The sequence below is a fragment of the Eptesicus fuscus genome, chromosome 15 (genome assembly GCF_027574615.1).
Source record: "Eptesicus fuscus isolate TK198812 chromosome 15, DD_ASM_mEF_20220401, whole genome shotgun sequence".
NCBI classification, from domain to species: domain Eukaryota; kingdom Metazoa; phylum Chordata; class Mammalia; order Chiroptera; family Vespertilionidae; genus Eptesicus; species Eptesicus fuscus.
Genome location: NC_072487.1, coordinates 57,260,604 through 57,279,457, shown reverse-complemented (window position 1 = coordinate 57,279,457; position 18,854 = coordinate 57,260,604). Strand labels below are relative to the sequence as shown.

General features: G+C 42.5%; 1 protein-coding gene across 5 annotated transcripts in view; it reads right to left on the bottom strand.

The window, feature by feature from the left end:
* The window catches only part of SLC44A1 (solute carrier family 44 member 1), a 152,535-nt gene extending 139,469 nt beyond the window's left edge, over positions 1-13,066 (bottom strand). For 3 of the 5 annotated variants that reach the window (XM_054726933.1, XM_054726931.1, XM_054726934.1), the window contains exon 1: positions 12,571-13,065. In XM_054726933.1, the coding sequence (XP_054582908.1) occupies positions 12,571-12,606 (36 nt within the window). In that variant the 5' untranslated portion in view covers positions 12,607-13,065. Of the gene's footprint in view, positions 1-12,570 lie in introns of all 5 variants that reach the window. The other 2 variants (XM_054726930.1, XM_054726932.1) reach the window with 2 other exon arrangements.
* Positions 13,067-18,854: the final 5,788 nt, after the last annotated feature.

Sequence of the window (18,854 nt, the reverse complement as noted above, 5' to 3'; positions counted from 1 at the left end):
ACGTGCCATTGACCAAATTTGAACCTGGGACCTTTTGGTCCACAGGTCAACACTCTATCCACTGAGCCAAACTGGTTAGGGCTATAAGAATCATTGATCGGCTGCCTTTTGCATGCCCCCAAGCCTGCAACCCAGGCATGTGTCCTGACTAGGAATTGAACCATGACCTCCTGGTTCAGAGGTCAACGCTCAAACACTGAGCAACACCGGCCGGGAAAAACTTGTCTTAGAATTGTTTTTAAACACTTGATGTTTTTAGAATTGTCATGAAAATACAAAATCACATGCAAAGGAGATGTGAAAAAAGTTAGGGCCTAACAAATAAGGGATAAAGCTCTCATAAATATGCTGATTTTTTTAAAGTGCAGTCTAGTAAAAAGTAAAAAAAAAAAAAAAAAAAAAAAATTCAGCTTTTGCCCGTGGTGAAAAATCTCTGCCTTGGTATTTGATCCTAATGTGCATGCTAATTATTTGTGCTACAGTTAACTTCACTGTGGCCGTTTTCTTCACCTTTCTCTTTCCTAACAGCTCTGCGGAGCCTTGTTGGTATTCATTATTAAGTAACGTCAGCAGCAACTACATTAAACTTTTCAGAGTCCATGAATCTCCAAAAATTGACTAAATATATACACTTATTTTTTTTTTTTTTAAATATATTTTATTGATTTTCCACAGAGAGAAAGAGAGAGGGATAGAGAGCTAGAAACATCGATGAGAGAGAAACATCGACCAGCTGCCTCCTGCACACCCCCCACCGGGGGTGTGCCCGCAACCAATGTACATGCCCTTGACCGGAATCGAACCTGGGACCTTTCAGTCCGCAGACCGACGCTCTATCCACTGAGCCAAACCGGTTTCGGCAACACACTTATTTTTTTAAAAATATATAATTTTATTGATTTTTAGAGAGAGAGGAAGAGTGAGGGATAGATAGAAACATCGATGAGAGAGGAAGTCATTGATCGGCTGCCTCCTGCACCGCCCCCACTGGGGATGGAGACTGCAACTGGGGCATGTGTCCTGGGTGGGAATCAAACTGGTGACTTCTTGGTTCCTGGGTCGACACGCAACTGCTGAGCCACACCAGCCGGGCTATACACATATTCTTTATTTAAAACTGTATTATCAAGAATCTCAGTTAAGAGGAAAGATCACAACAGTAGTCACACTTAGTAAACTTATTGCCATAATAGACTTGTTCAGACTTAAGTTCTTAGAAGAAAGGACAGAAAGGCTCAGGAGAAAATGCACAGCGGTCAGGGGTTCCCAAAGTCTGAAGTTTATAACCACCACTTACACAGGCTCTGCTCCAAAATTTTCACATTTTGACCTCTAGTTTGAGGTGCACCGATTTAAAAGCAACATCATCCCTCCCATTATAGACACACGCACACATATACATACTCACTCTTTAAAGTGAGAGTAAACAGTACACACAATCTCTGAATTTAAGTGACAGAGAAGTGATATCCAAGGTGCATTTAATATGCTACTTAAATGTAGCAATTCTCAGTCCAGCAGAGAGAAGGAAACTGCAGAGCAGCAGGACATGGAAGGCTTTCAACTGCTCTGGATGTATACTAATTGGGGGACCTTGGGCAAGCTAGCTGAACTTTCTGAGCCTCTGTTTCCTAATCTGTAAAATGGGGCTAACACTGGTACCCATCTGAGTTGCGGAAGTAAAATGAAATTATATGAGAGCAGACAAGCAGGGAAACGAGTGCAGAATAACCCCGTTAATGGCTGGTCACTATTCCCTGCACTCACTCCCTAGTTGTCTGCTCTATTTCATGCACTTCCCTTCCCTTCAGAGACCACCCATCCTTAAAAGCATCTCCTCTACGCAAATGACCTAAAGCCTTTTTTGAAATCTAGTGCTGGGTCTTCGATTGCCTATGGGAAATTGCTGCATGGAGGTATTAACGTCAGTATCATCTCAAACTCAGGCTATATAAAACTGAATTCATCTTCTCCTCCCCAGATACTAGCTTCCATCTCAACTCCCATGTCTAACAATTACAAGACCTTTCTCCAATTATGTGGCATTCTAATCTGGCTTTATCCGTCTCCTTCATCCCACATATCCAGACTAAGTCAGGAAAGTCTGTCCTATTTCAACTGCATAATGCCGCTTCTCTGTTCCCCATTTACACTATTTGGTTCCAGTTAGTGAACAACTGCTTTCCCTTCTGCCACCTCAGGCACAGACTATGCTGTCAGTTGAATCTTCCTTCAATCATTCTGAAAAACCCTCCATGTCAGCCTGTTTCTTTCCCCTTGAAGTAATGAATGCCTTCCCTGCATGTAACCTCTCTTCTCTCTACTCCAGCCAGGACTACTTTTGAAACTGACATGCACTAAGTTAAAGGCTTCCTTGCCTTTGCTCAAACCATTCCTTTTACTGGTATGTCCTCTCTTCTCCCTGCTTTCTACTGAAACCTCTCTATCCTATTTTTTCTAAATCCATCCTTCAAGGCCAGATCAAAGGTCATTTCCAAGAGTAGACTTCAAATAGTCCACCCTTCTCGATTTCCCCAATTCCCTGAACTCCTAACCACCCAATTTAACTTGTCCTTACTATTACTGCTATTTATTTCACCCATAGCAGTCATCTTCCTGATTGCTTAAAAATTTTGGAAGTCAGGTCCTTTTTCCAAATCCCATACACAGGATTTTTAAATTTCATTTTTATGGAGGATTAATGGATATGAGGACATCCAAGAGATTTAGTTTATATTAATATTGTAATGTCTAAGATATTTTCATGGGTTGTGCAGTTTGCTACAAGCCAATGAGGTGAGTTTTATGATTGTTTCCATGTTATAGCTGGGGAAACTGAGGCACCAAAGGTTAAGGACTTGATCCACGTAACCCAGCTGGTGACAGGCCTGAAATTCAAAACCTTACAATCTGGTTATACAGTCCATACTCCTGCCAGGAGAAGATGGGGTTCAATTCTCTGAATTCTAGGAGCCCTTTCGAGCAGCAATAGGGAAAGGATTTCTTACAAGGACAGCAAAAGGTCACTCATCCATTGAGGGAGGATCATTTCGTTGGGGATGATGGCAAAATGAGACACATATAATAGACAAAATTCAACTGAATTTTATTTTAAGAAATTTTACACCAGAAACAATTATGTTTAAAATTAAATTCTTTTGCTATTACAAATAATGCCATATGGAAAGATTCTTGCATATAGAATTTTACTTTTGGATTACTAAGGATGTTAACTTTTTTTATGGCTTTCAATGTATGTTGTCAAACAGTGTCCCCACAGGGTCATTTCAATTTATTCAGCAAATCAATAAAGTCTACTTGAGTCAAAACCACACGAGCAATTAATATCATTCTGTTAACTTTTACCAAAGTTACAGATGTAAAAGGGTGTCTCTGTGCTTTAAATTGAGTTCATTTGATTATCAGTAAGACTGAACATATTTAAATATTAGTTTATTTCCCCTTCTGTAAATTAACTATTGGTTGCAGAGATGCAACTTTTATACTGTGAAAGGTCTTTATGTAATAGATATTGTGAATAATGGTGAGAATTTTCAATTTTATTATTGCTTACATCAAACACTTTTTCTTTATAACACTACACATAAAGTCCCATCATGTGCATCTGCTATAAAAACACCAGCACTGTAAATCCAAATGGCTCATTACTGAAGTGGACTAGTCTTTTCCCATCCACCTTGACCTGGTAACTAATACCTCAATAAGTACACTTGCTTCATACAGTAGATGTACACCTGCAACATAGAAGCTGCTTAAGATTGCTTCTGAAAATTCTGTTCATAATCTTCTAAAGTATTTATCCTTTAATTTTTTTTGTATTGAATTTCAAAACATCAGAACTGCTAGCTCATCCACATCCATCCATAGACGTTAATTTGTTCAAATATTGAATGAGCACTTATCATATACCAGGTACCAGCTAAGCAGAGAAAATAAGAGCAATGAACAAATCAGATGGGAGGGGAAGGGAGGGGAGGGAAGTCTGTCAGCTGAGTCTAGACCAGGGGTTAGCAAATATTTTCTGTAAATAGTTACACTTATAGGTCAGAAGGTCTCTTTCACATCTAACTACTCAACTCTGTCTTTGTAGGATAAAAGCAGCGATAGACAATATGCAAATGAATGAGCGTTAGTGTTCCAATAAAACTTTGTGGACAATAAAATTCAAATTTCATATAATATTTATTAAATACATTTCTCATGCAATTATGTTCTTCTTTTGATTTTTTTCAACCATTTAGAAATACAGATACCATTTTTAGCATTTTTAGTGAGAGGATTTTAGAGACAGGAGAGGCAGTTAGGGAAAAGGGGGTCCATGGAGAGGAATGTATAGGTGATGGGCGGAGGTTGTTTACAAGAATGTTACAAGATGAGGGGAAGAAGAAGAGGAAGGCACCAGGTGAGCTTTAAAACTTTGAAACTGATATCATGCAGGGAAAAGGGGGAAAGTGGCCAATTAGGAAAAGCACGGGGACATAAGATGGGGAAGGGTCCAATTAGAAGGTAGCCATATAGACAGAGAAGCTGCCAGCATTTATAAACCCTTAGACAAAGAGACTTCACTGTTTTTTTCCCATTTTGGAGAGAGAGAACAGGTTTTTCACTTTTTCACATTTGGGGACCCCTCTCCAGGGGGGAGGAGTTTGTATATGCTTGCAATAAATTTCCACACTTTTGCTTAAAATCCTTTAGTCTGTGATTTTTTATTCTTCAAACTTCGTAGGACAAGAACCTGCAACAAGAGTTCCAGCTTGCAAGCTGATGATAAGTTCCAGCTTATCATCAGCTTGCAAGACACACAGTAGCAGGTAGTTGACCAGATTTGGCCCATGGGCTATAGTTTTGCCAACTTCTGGTTTAGACAGTAATATTAACTGTGTAACCATTTGTTTATTGCTTTAAGTACTCAAGGGAGAAATACATAAAGCTGTGAGAGTTTGATGATGAGATATAGCCTGGTTTGAATGATCAAGGAAACTTTTCCAAAGAAGGGATTTTTAGGCTGAAACTTAAAAGGATGAGTAGTAGCCAGCCACTGGCAGGGGAGAAAAGCAAAGAGCCTTCTACACAAATGAACAGCATGTGCAAAAGCCCTAAATTAAGGAATGCAATTGACGGAAGAATCTGTGAGGTCGAAGCACAAAGAAGCATGGCGTGAGATGACACTGGAGAGAGATGGAGAAGAGCAGGCAGAGGGTCTTGCTGGCTAGGGTCTGGGATTCTAGTCTTTGTTCTACGAGCAATCCAAAACCACTAAAGTCGTTCAGCTAGGAGAGGGACACAATCAGCTTTGTATTTTCTTAAAGATCACTAAAACTGCAGTACGGAGAAAACTTAGAAGGGAGCATGAATGAACAGAGGGAGATCTGTAAGCAAGATTCTGGCCAGAGACGACAGGAGCTTGGACTAGGGTGCCGGCAGTGGTGTTTAGAAGGTTAAAGAGGCAAGATGTCATGACTAGAACCTGCTAACCTAATGAAAGGCAGGTTCCCACATGATTCAGGTTTTCAGTTTCCATGCCAGGAAAATGGTATCATTCAGTGAACCAGAGATACTGGGAAAAGGGAGTATGTGTGTTATACACATTTTGAGTTCAGTTTTAGACATGCCAAGTTTGAGTTGTGTACAAGATACCCTAGTGAAAGTGCTAAGTAATCAGATGGCTATAAGGATCAGAGGCTAGGACAGTTTGTTTCAATTTAGTATTTCAATAATTCAGTTTGGGAATTGTCGGCATATGGGCTGTGACTGAAACTACAGGAGGAGATGAAATTACCTAGAGAAAGGATATGGAACAGATACATGCAAAAAAATGAAACTAGACCACCATCTTACACCATACACAAAAATAAACTCAAAATGGATAAAGGACTTAAAACATAAGATGAGAAACCATGAAAATATTAGAAGAATCCATAGGCAGCAAAATATCAGACATGTCGTAGCAACATGTTTACCGATACAGCTCCTAGGACAATGGAAACTAAGGAGAAAATAAACAAATGGGACTACAGCAAAATAAAAAGCTTCTGCACAGCAAAAGAAACCATCAACAAAACAACAAGAGAACCCACTGCATGGCAGAACACATTTGCCAATGATATTTCCAATAAGGGTTTAATCTCCAAAATTTATAGGGAACTCATACAACTTAACAAAAGATAAACAATCCAATCAAAAAATGGGAAAGGACCTAAATAGATACTTTTCGAAAGGACATACAGAGGGCCAACAGGCATATGAAAACATGCTCAAGTCACTAATCATCTGAGAGATGCAAATCAAAACAACAATGAGGTACCATCTCCCACCTGTCAGAATAGCTATCATCAACAAATCAACAAATGACAAGTGGTAACCAGAATGTGGAGAAAAAGGAACCCTTGTGCACTGCTGATGGGAATGCAGACTGGTGCAGCCACTGTGGAAAACAGCATGGGGTTTTCTCAAAAACTTAAAAATGGAACTCCCATTTGACCCAGTAATACCACTTCTAGGAATATATCCCAAGAATTCAGAAACACCAATCAGAAAAGATATATGCACCCTATGTTCATAGAAGCACAATTTACAATAGCTAAGATTTGGAAACAGCCTAAGTGCCCATCAGCAGATGAGCGGATTAAAAAACTGTGGTACATCTACACAATGGAATACTACGCTGATATATATATATATATATATATATATATATATATATATATAAAAGGAACTTTTACCATTTGCAGCAGCATGGATGGACCTGGAGAGCATTATGCTAAGTGAAATAAGCCAGTTGGAGAAAGATATATATCACATGATCTCACAACCAAAGGACTTGTATGCATGCATATAGGCATAACCAATGGACACAGAGAGTAGGGGGTGAGGGCAGCCAGGGAGAGGATTAAGGACTTAAACACAAGACAAGAAACCATAAAAATATTAGAAGAATCCATAGGCAGCAAAATATCAGACATATGTCGTAGAGATATTGGGAAGGGAAGGGAAGGGGAGGGGAGGGGAGGGGAGGGGAGGGGAAAGGGGAAGGGGAAGGGGAAGGGAAAGGTGGAAGGAAGAGGGAGGAGAGGGAAGGGAAGGGAAGGGAAGGGGAGGGGGAGGAAAGAGGAAGGGAAGGGAAGAAGGAGGGGGAAGGGAAGGGGGAAGAGGAGGGGGAAAGGAAGGGGGAAGAAAGGTTTTCAACCTTGGCAGGTCATGAGAATCACTGGGGTAACTTTAAAAAATCCTGACGTCCAGGCAGTACTGAACAAATAAAATCAGGATCTTTGGGAGTGGGAACCTGGCATCAGTGCTCTTTGAGTTCTCAAGTGTTTCCAGACTTAAGACATTAAGAATGACCAGTACTTCAGAAAGATCAAGAGTAAGAGACTAAACAGGGTTCTAGTCCTAGCTACCTCACTTTAAGGTATCTCTGCCTCAGACTACTTCGTATCTCCAAATTCTAGTTTAGCTCAACAGAAGAGTGAGATAGTAGGACTAGTTTTTCTCTGATATCCCCCCAGAGTCTCAAAAATCTGAGCCAACGTTATAAAATTAAAATATTTTTCTTGGGGGGGGGGGGGCAATAGAAAACGGGTATTAACCAATTATCAGAATATATTTTTATAAATAATCTTCCCCAGCCAGTAACATTTAAAATTTTTATTTTTATTTTTAGAAATAGAGGGAGAGAAAGATTAATGTGAGAATGAAATATGGGTCCACCACCTCCCACACACCCCTAACAGGGAACGAAGCCCACAGCCCAGGAATGTGCCCTGATCAGGAATCAAATTGGCAACAGTTTGGTGCAGGGAGCAATGCCCAACCAACTGAGCCATACTGGCCAGGGCCAGCCAATAACATTTTTAATGAGAGAATACATCAAAGAGTATTTGATAGTATTTGTTAAGCCTGGGAAAATTCTAACTGGACTAGTTTTGCTATATTGTACTTGTTGCTCCCCAGCTAGTAACTGCAAGGACTTCAAAATAGTGGTATGAATTTAACTTGGAAATTCCTTCATTCAAAATTTTATTGAGTGGACCATTTCTAAAGATAAAGTGAGCTGCAATTTTAAGATTTGGGAAGCATGCATGTGAACACAGAAGAGCACTCAGAGTCAGAAGACTTGAGGTGAAGTTTGGATCACTAGAAGCTCTGTGACGTCAGCCAGGTTTCCCAGTCCCCAAGTCTCCATTTCCTTAGCTGTACAATGGACGTTCAGAGTTACTGTAGAAATTAAAACATGAAAATGGCTGTGAAAAATAGCAATACTTTACTTTTACATTATTTCCAGCCAATTTGAACACTAACTTTCATTTACATTTTTGAGGAGTTGCTCTTATTTGCTACCGGTACAGTATTATAAAGGAGAAAAAAACAAAAACAAAACTATCTTCATGCCATGACTTTTTTGTTCCGAAGTAGAGCAAATCTACGTTGCTGGACATATTTTAGTGGAACAACTTAGTCTCTGCTGGTAATTCCCACTACATTTTTCACATTTCATTATCATCTGACTTCAAATTCCACAAAGCAGATGGAGACTACAGTATTATAAAAGAAATCTGTTGAGGAACAGTTAACATACTCAAAATTTAACCAGTATTTATGAACCACTTGATTGTTTTTCATTACTCCCATGATACAAAGGCTAGAAAAAAGACAGTTACATGTATAGCTCTCAATTTAAAGACCATGGGACAAGATAGTAGGCAAGTACAATTTCTCCTGAAGTCAGACAGATGGGCAGTTTGTTCATTCAATCAGAGAGACTGTCCTCCATCCCTCCCACAATTCCTAAGGTTAGAAGGGAAGGACAGAGAACTTGAGAGCACTTGGGAACTCTCCTGGCCTCCAAGGCACTGCTGTGAGAAATAATGATCTAGCCATTAATGACAAAGACTTAGGGCAATTTGCTAAGTAATCTTTCAAAAGCTTCCTTCATTTAAACTGGTTTGTCAATCGGAAAGAATATTTCATAAACCTAAAGATTTACAAGTGAACTTTGAAGTTTGACATTATAAGAGTAGAAATTATGTCAGGTTAGAACAGAACCAATGAATTATGGAGAGTTGGGAATAAATTTTAAGAGTCTTAGGGAGGATTAGTCTAAAAATAAAAACAACCTCACAAAAAACACACAAGAACACTGTATCACTTTTATGTTCTCTTCAAAGAGATTTTTAGGCAAAGACTATCATGTGTTGGCTTGTTTTGAGCAAGTATTAATATTAGCAAACAACTTGTAGTGGTCACTAAAAAAAAAAAAGGAAACGTAATTAAGAGTCCTATAAGAGCCGTGACTCATCAGACACGCTTAAGATTCTTAGATGTACACACCCAATACAGTACAAATTATTTTGCCAATAACCTGCTCCTTCAGCAATAAAATACAAGTAAACACAGAATGGTGACACTTTCCTTTGATCTAAATCCTAAAACAGGATAATTATTCTGGTGGCAAACTATGAAAATAATACCAGGACAGACTATAAAGAGATGAAACAGTTTGGAAGGCCATAAACTCTCTTATGAGAGTCTACAACAAAGCAGGGGAAAATAAAAAAGTGAATCTCTACTAGAAAAAAAACACACACGATATTTACATTGATAAGACCTGCCAGGGTTTCACTGAGAAAAGCTTCAGTTGAAATGCAGATTACCTCCAAGCACAGTGTTTTGATGTGCCTTGCAGGTCATCATTAGCGTTTGCAGACAAGCTCTTTTAAGGTGTTATAGCCCCTGTTCCAAAGGAAGCTCCCAGGAGAAAAGGAAAAACCTACTCAACTTTGCAAACGGACACGACCATAGACAAAACAGGAAGGAATGTGAGAAAGGCAGGTAAGTGAATCTTAAACAGTTCCTAGAAGAGGATGCTTGGTGGAATTAGTCAACCAGCCCGAGAAAGTCAAACACTTGGATCAGGGCTGGATTCATAGTCAATGTTACTTGGCAGCCAGATGTTCGAATCTGTGTACATAATTCTGTTCATTGACTACTGCTGAACAACTATTATGTACAAGGTACAGAGGGCACTGCGGTGGATTCCGAGGATGGGGAAAACAAAAGTAGCTCCTATACTCAAGGAGCTTACAATCCAGCAGAAGGGATGAAAGAGACATATTCTGCTTCTAAGAGAGGTTCGAAGTGGTGTGCAGGTTCTCAACTGGAGAAGATTGCCTCTTGCGTCCCTACTGTGTTTCAGCATAACACACATAGATACAGTATTATTCTAAAGCTGGTGATGCTCCTGAAAGGGGCATTAAAATGTCAGCAGACTGGTAACATTTCACAAATGAAGAATGATGCCAAAATCTCAAGTAAGGAGGGGTGGGGGAGGGAAGGATGAGCTCTTCCGCACAAAACCTGCTTCTCAATGCTCCACTGAACACTACAAGTCCCTACAGCTGAACTTAAAGGCATGTGACAGCTGCTGATTGGTTATAGGAATTCACAGGGAAAAAAAATGCACCCCTTGGGGTGCGTGACATGCATCTTGTCTGTAGAACATGGCATGAAGGAAACAGTGGCTCCAAGTGGAGAAAAAAGCAAAGAGAATGTATGTGACAGCGTCCTGAAAAGTATAATAGGGAGCCAGACAAATGGCAAGACTCACTCGCTACCTGTTATCAGAGCAGAGTTTTGGTGCAGCATCCCTCCCAAAATTAATTGTTCAGTCACTGAACAAGTCATCCATAAATTATCAATACTTTCCTGCCTTAAAGGTATTTCACCATCAAAAGAGGATGTCAAGTTACCCGGTTCTTTAAAGAAAGGCAGTATAAAAGATAGCTTTTTGGTTGAAAATAACATTTAAGTTAACATTAGATGAAAATACCCAACTTGATTCCCTCCTCCACCCAAATATCCCCAACCAGTTGAAAGCTACACCGTCATTTGCTAATAAGAAAACTCTGGTCTATTGACCTCTCCTTCATAGTACCACCACATAGTAGTTTTTCTTTGCTATTCTAACTAAATAGGAAGGTTTAACTAACTAAGCCAATCAGCCTGTGAAAAACAACAACACACGGGTAAGCAAACACTCAAAAAAAAAAAAAAAAAGAACTGGACAAATAGGATGGGTACTTGATAAAACATAAACGTCCTCCATTCATCTGCAATTCTAGTCCTTTTCTAACAGATCGCAGATTTTCGGAACAAGTATGCAGGTTATTTAAAACTGAGTTATATATAGTCATTTAGCAGCAGCAAAACACTTCTGGCATTATCACAGATGCTAGATCTCTGGAGGAATCTTTTCTTCCAAACTAGAATTTTTCTTCACCAAGAACCGATCAGCCTTTATTTCTTAAAACAAAAGCCCTTATCTCTCCCCCCCCCCCAAATAAACAAATCAAAGCCCACCGTTCAATTCTGCGCTAATCAAACTGTGTGATTACATCCCAGGCGTTGTCAGAGCCTATTTTTCACACACCACCACCAGACAGTTTGATGCAGTATTCCTGATTGCTTTTTATCGTATTTGTAAATACACTCACTAATCCACTCAATTGGGTAATTTACAAACAGGTCCTCTCAGTTATTAGCGGCCAGCAGTCAAGTCCTATTACATCTGATCCTTACACAGTTGTCTCAACATTTCCATCCCCAGGTTAAGGGCTGGGATCCGCAAGGGAGAGGGAGGTTGGCGAAATTTGGATGGGGGCAGGGTAGAAGCGAGGAGAAATCTCTGCATCTCAGCCCTCGGCGACAACAGTCAGCCAGTGCCCACAGAAAAACTAAATTCGGCACCTCTTCCTCCTGTTACACTGGCAACAAAGAGGGAGTTTCCGTAACGCTCCCGTCACCCGCCCCCCCCCCCCCCCCCTGCCCAGGTGCCCAATCTCCTTCCCGGCCCAGTCCCGGCGCTCCGGGGGCCTCCGAGTGCAGAGAGGCCGCGGAGCCCGGGGTCAAGGCACAGAGGGGGGATGGGGTGGGAAGCGAGCGGGTGGGACACGGGGAGCGGGCCGTGGAAGGGCTGCGGGACCCGTTTAAATACCCGAACCCGATCGGGGGGCGGCAGGCCGGAGAAAAGGGACATCTAAGGTAGCAGAAGCTGGAAGCGGGGGAAGAGGGGTGAAGAGCCCATGCTGGGGGCACTCCTCCGGGAAGCACAGAAAATAGTGGGTGAATAGGAAGGGGGGAGGCTCCGCCGAGCTGGGAGGAGAGGGGCCAGGCCCAGAAGGCTAGGGAAGGGGGTGCCACCTGGGGCAGAGAGGAGGCGCCCGTGTTGCTTCTACCTGCGGGCGGGCGGGACGGGCCGCTCAGGTGTGACTGGGAGGTGAGGCCGAGTCGGGAACGGGAGGCAAAGAGCTGCGGGCGCCCAGGGGCCGCGCAGAGGCGCCCGCGGGTAGGCAGCCGCGGAGACAGCGCGGGGGCATCTGCGGGACAGGCGGGCGGAGAGGCGGGGGCGGGGGCTCTGGCGCGCAGGTGGGCTGCGGGAAGGGCTGCGGGCTGCGGGGAGGAACGCGGGCTGCGGGGAGGAAAGTGGGTGGCGGGCGCCCGCGGTGGGCGCGGGGGAGGCATCCGGGCGGGCGGCCGGGAGGCGGGAGCCCTCACCTGCGCGGCGGAGGAGGCGGAGTTGCAGCAGCCCATGGCGGGGCCGGGGGAGCCCGGAGGCGGCGCCGGGCGCGCAGCTACGCCCCGGAGCCCCTCGGCATGCGAGCCGGCGGGCGCCCGGGGAGGGCGCGGCCTGGCCCCGCACGGCTCGGCGGCGGCGGCGGCTCGGACGGCGGCGGGGACTCAGGAGGCAGCGGGGCTGGGCGCGGGCGCCGGCCACATCCCACGGCGGCGGCGGCGGCGGCTGCGCGGCTCCTGCTCCGCTCCTGCTGCGGCAGCTGCTCCCCAGCGGAAAGGGGCGGGCGGCGGCGGCGGCGGCGGCGCCTCCCCCTGTCCCCCGCCTCCCGCCTCCCGCGCCCAGTCCCTCTCCCGCTCCCTCTCCCGGGCCGCTGCCTCCTCAGCGCCGCGCGCGTCTCCCATCAGACTCCCCGCCCCCAGTGCAGCGCCGCGCGGGCGGCCGAGCGGCGGCGGCCAAAACAAGGCCGGGCCCTTTGGCGCTCTTCGGAGCCTGCGCGGTGTCGAGCCCATTTAGCGGTGGCACCGAGGCAGAGCGTCGGCTCCGGGCGAGAGGGCGCCCGAGGGCTGTGCAGGCTCGCAGCAGAAATGGGGCCGGGTTGCTTCCGGGCCCGGGAGACACGGGCCAGGCACGCGGAGTTGCTCGCTGTCCCCGCTGGGAGCGCAACTCGAAGTCCTCGTTGGCTTATTCTGCTCCGACGGCCGCTTGTTATCCAGAGGAAAGCGAACACAATAATAAAAACCTTCCCTGGAGAAGGGGTAAGTGATAGAAGACGAGGAGGAGCAAGCATCTGTTGCTACTGGCCCCATTTTGCCGATGTGGAAACTGAGCCTTGAAACGAGAGCGTAATGAAAAGCACCCAAAAGAGTTATCCAGGGCCATACTGGCTCTGAACTACGCTTTCTTATGTACAGGGTAGTCCACAACAATCAAGTATTAATTCATTCATATTTTAAAATTTTACTGAGGACATTCTAAGTTCCAGTAACTTGTAGGCACTGGGAATAAAGAGGCGAACAAAAGCGACAAGTGTCTGCTAGTTTACAGGGACCTGTTGTTACTGTAGCGTGGCGAGAAGTTAGAGTTGGCGTGGTCACTGCCTTCAAGAAATGTGCAGCCCCAAAAGAGTCCTTGGGAAATAGTGTGAGATGAGAACAGTTATTAGGTGGCACGAATAAAACTAAAGATCGTGGTTAATATTAAGAGAATCACCTGTACCAGGCACTGTTACAAGCCTTTTTACATGTTTCATCCTGTGAAAGAATGTCTCCAAGACAGAATCAGTTAAAAAAAAAAAAAAAAGTTTATTTGCAAAGATGCAAAGCCATGAGACTCTAGATGGCCTGACCAAATAAAAGACAGCAAGTTTTAAGGATCACCCAAAGTCTAAGGGGGAGGAATAGCACAGAACGAAGTTGACTTGAATGGGCTTTGGAAAGGGAATCGAAGCAAATAAAGATGGGAACCTGGGGACAGCCAAAGGAAAGGCCACAGGAGAAACCCTGGTTGTTGTGCTCCTATATCGTGTCCTAGCTCTGTGACTGGATGAATCACTTCCTAACCCTCCTCTGTGAAATGGGAATAATAGGGATGACCTCCAAAGGTTGTCAAGATTAGATAACATCAGTAAGCACTCAACAAGTCCTGCTTGAGGTGATTAAGTCTTCCTCTGCGTTCTTCCTGTGTTCTCTTTGAATTTTATCAGAATGCCCATCATGCTGCTGGGGTGGTGAATTCTCAGTGCTACCAGTAACATTCAGTCATTTAAATAAAAGTGAAAAAAATAAAATAAAACTTGAATGGCTCCAGCCCCAATTCTCCACAATTAGATTGCAAACTCCCTGAGAACAAGGGAAAACATCTTCTCCTTTGTCTCTCCCTCGGCAATCTCAAATGTGTGTTGAATTATTCAGTGTAGCCAGGAATAAAAAAAAAAAAAACCTTCCCTTGAGATTTTTCCTCTTAAAGCCTCAAAGTACATTCTGTTTTTAACGGAGGGAGGAGGCTGAAAGTAAAATTACAGCCTTAAACAAGAAGCCATCTGTCTTCCTTCTCTATAATCAAGGCAAGGGGAGTTGTTTTTCTTAGTGTAGTCAATATGGGAGCATTTCTCTCAGATTATAAAAATCTTTTTGGCTAGTGTAGTTATTCCTTGTAGTAGCTAGTGCTTATTTTGTAATTAAAACTGCAGAAATAGATAAATACGGAACAGACTGTTACAGTTCTTCAGGAAAAAAGAAAAAGTATTTCATTTCTTTGGAGGTCTCTTTCCAAGACCTGGATGATAATGTGAATCTAATGGAAAGGGAGCACATTCCATTGTGCTTAACTGAGCTGAACTCCAACTTTCCCTTTAAGGGTTAATGGAACTACCTAGTTCTAAGGTTCTGCAAGGTACTTTGTAAATATACTAATTATGTATGTATGTCCCATATATGCATATGAATGTGATGTTTTAAAATTATGCCTCATCATTAGCATGAGGGAAACTACACTCCTGAATTTGTATTCTGTACCTTCTAAGAACAAGTCGCTTTCCCATCCCCCTCACACCCAAAGAAGCCTCATAAAAGGAGTGATTTAGAGGGGGCCAAAATACTGTTTCTTTTCATTCATTCTCATAAACAAGCGCACACAGCATTCAGTGAAGTTAAACTCCTGAGAATTCTGAAATCTCGAGATTTTTTTTTCCCCCCTAGCCAGTGATCAGGGTACTGCTCTCACCACCAAGAGGTGTCATGAAGACAAGCCACTTGGGAACAAGTTAGGGTTTTGTTGTTGTTGTTGTTAATCCTCACCCTAGGGTATTTTCTTCATTGATTTTTAGACATAGTAGAAGGGAGAGGGAGAGACAGAGAGAGAAACATCTGTTTGAGAGACACACATCAATTGGTTGCCTTCTACACATGCCCCAACTAGGGGTCCTGGATTGAACCCGCAATCCATGCCCCTGACCAGAATCCAACCTGAGACCACCCCCGCAAGCCGATGCTCTAATCACTGAGCAAACTGGCTAGGGCTAGGTCTTTGTTTGTTGTTGTTTTTGAGAAAAAAAGAGTTTTTAAAAATAAAAACTTAGCTAAGCACAGCATCTGCACTAACCAGGATAAAATTACAAGGTCTATCCATCTTGGTGCTGCAGGGTAAAAGCGGATCACCAGCTGAGCCAGCCAGAAATGCTTCCCAGTGGTCTAGTATTGCATAATTGGCCATGTGAATTCCAGGGTTTCCAGCTTCTGATGGAGGGCTTGGTGCTGGTCACTCATGGGGGGAAGCACTGAGCTAGCGGTCTTTCCGACAACAGTAATAAAGCCTGACTCATTGTTCACATGATTTCAGGTTTTTGCGTAACAGAAATATAAATGCATCTACATGTGTGTATGTCTATAACTGCTCAGAATAGACCTCTGATTTAAAAGAGGGAGGGGGGCATTTGGTGCTTTTGCTGTGTTATTTACATTTTAGCACAGACTGTGTTCACAGCCGCATCCCACAAGAGCACATTTGCTTCTGCAGAGCCCCAGCTTCCAGGTCTGCCTCACAACTTCCTCCTTGAGGCATTCACATATCACTCACCCCTGGGAAATGCTCCAAAAGGGAAAACTAATTGTAACCAAGGGCTGTAACTGTTCATTCATTTCCAGAGAGGCAGGAGCAGGTCTCTATTCCAGAAGATGGAAATATATCTCAGCCTCCCAGTTTAGCCCTGAAGTTAGAAACCCCTGAAAAGAGCTTCCCTGGACTTGGGCATATAGCAGAACATGACAACATTGTTCCCAGCAAAACTCAGGTGAGAATCATAAATCCTTAGCTCTGCAACTTGGTTTCTGCCCACACTTGTAAGTTGATGTTTCTCCAGTGTTAATGAATAACTCTGACTTTTATTTATGGTTTCACTTAGATTTTCGTTACAAGATCAGAAGATTTGTTAAGTTCTCCAAAAATGCTTGCAGTGAATTTGTGTTTAGAGGGATATAGCATTCCCCTCTTACTTTTCTGAACAACATTTTTTATCTGTAGTTATCCAGTATTTTAAATTGAATCTTTCTTATGAACTAAGTGTGTTTGATCAAGTATCACATATGCAAACATCAGTCTTTGGGGATTTGAGTTGTTTTTTAACATAAAACTAGTGTTGGTTTTTATTTGGGGTGGTGGGGCAAAGAAGGAGGGGAGGGAGGCAGGATTATGAATATTCATTTAGAAGAGACAATTTATAAAGTAGGGAAATCTGTTTATTTAACAATATAGTTCTTGAGCTGTTACAATGGGCCAAATACCTAGCTGGATACCTGGGATTCAAAGGTGAATGAGAAACATTCCTTGCCCTTAAGTCATTTATATTTTAGTGAGGCAGAAAGACATTTAATTCAAAAATTAGAGCAAAGATTAAATGTAATGAGAGGAAGGAGTCCACAAACTATATAAGCTCAGGGGAGATCCACAGAGATTGATTCATTTTGTTTATAAAAATGGTACATGAGGTGTTTTGCCTGTTAACCCTTATATTCTTACTTCCATTCAACAAGTCCCGCTGTATACCAAAAGCCTAGGAAAGAGCTTGGTATACAGGAATGTGTCATAATTATTTCTTCAAGAAATACATGATTTTTTTATCAATAAGTTCCTAAGAATTTAGATTTGTTAGTACATAAGAATGTCTCAAAGAAAGCGTTATCTGAGCTATTTAATGATAGCTTTTTTTCAATGTTTGGCTTTTTCTGTAAAACATCTGGAATAATATATATTTATTTATATAATATTGGAAATATATAGAAGGCTTTTTTAAAAAAAACACCCTGTGCCTAGTGGCTTAGCAAAAAACAACAACAGATAGGATTAACTACATAAACCTTTTTAAATTCTAGATGCAAAAGGTGCCATAAATAAATACAACGGACAAACAGATAAATAATACTTGCAAAGCAATATAGAAAAGGCTTGCTGCTATAGACTCAATGTTTGTGTTCCCCAAAATTCATATACAGTAAAACCTCGATATAATGGGCTAATTCAGGTGTCCGTTAGAGGTGAAAGTCTGTTACATAATAAAGTAGGTTTTCCTAGTGCATATGTTAAAAATTGACAAATTAGTCTACCTATTTTTACTTATGTAGGTACGTTTGTGTAATTAAAGTTAATTATGTATGAAAAGTTTAATTTCACAGAAAAGTTTTCTATGTGAATTACTGTAATTTTAAATTTATACTGAATAGGTCTAGTAAACATGTGCATTCACCAGTCACCAAGAGTAAACAAATGCACACGGCTGGGCCATGGCTTAGCGCACATCAGAACATGGACAGCAGATGTTAAAACTGCTTCAGAGCCTGGCCGGTGTGGCTCAGTGGTTGAGTGTGGACCCATGAACCAGGAAGTTGTGGTTTGATTCCCAGTCAGGGCACATGCCCAAGTTGCAGGCTCAATCTCCAGTAGGGGGCATGCAGGAGGCAGCCAATTGATGATTCTCTCATCATTGATGTTTCTATTGCTCTCTCTCTCTTCCTCTCTCTGAAATCAATAAAAACATTAAAAGACTGCTACAGAAAGTCACACCATGCAGAACCAATTACCTACCGCCTGTGATGTGGTGTGATTATAACATTGTTTAGGAGTAGTGACTCTTGGATTTAAATATGTAGACTATAGTTGTAGATATATACTATTTATTTATGTTGGCGCAATTACTACAGTGTATTTTCCAATATAATGGCCTACTCACTAAAATTTGTTTAAAATAACAGTGAATTAATAACAAAAAGTAACCAGTTAATCTATATATATATATAAGTGACCGACCGGACGTATGTCTGACCAGTCGGTACATATGATGCGCACTGTCAATTTCAAGATAAACGTTGACTCACACATGCATGATACATATAAAGCTCTCACTGGTGCCAGGCACATGTGTGTGTTTCAATCTGTCATTGTTGATCGTGAATTTGGTTGTTTTTGTTGACATTCAATGTGAAACACATTGTGATTTATTCATTGACCATCCAACCGACCGACCGGCCAATACATATGATGCTTACTGGCAATTTAAAAATAAACGTTGACTTGCACATGCACAATACATATAAAGCTCTCGCACCAATCACATGTGTGTTTTAATTTTATAATGCTATATTATATATACTACTAGAGGCCTGGTGCATGACATTAGTGTACTCGGGGTGGGGGGGTGGGGGGGTCCCTCAGCCCAGCCTGTGCCCTTTCGCAGTCCGGGAGCCCTCAGGGGATGTCCAACTGACGGCTCCCACCA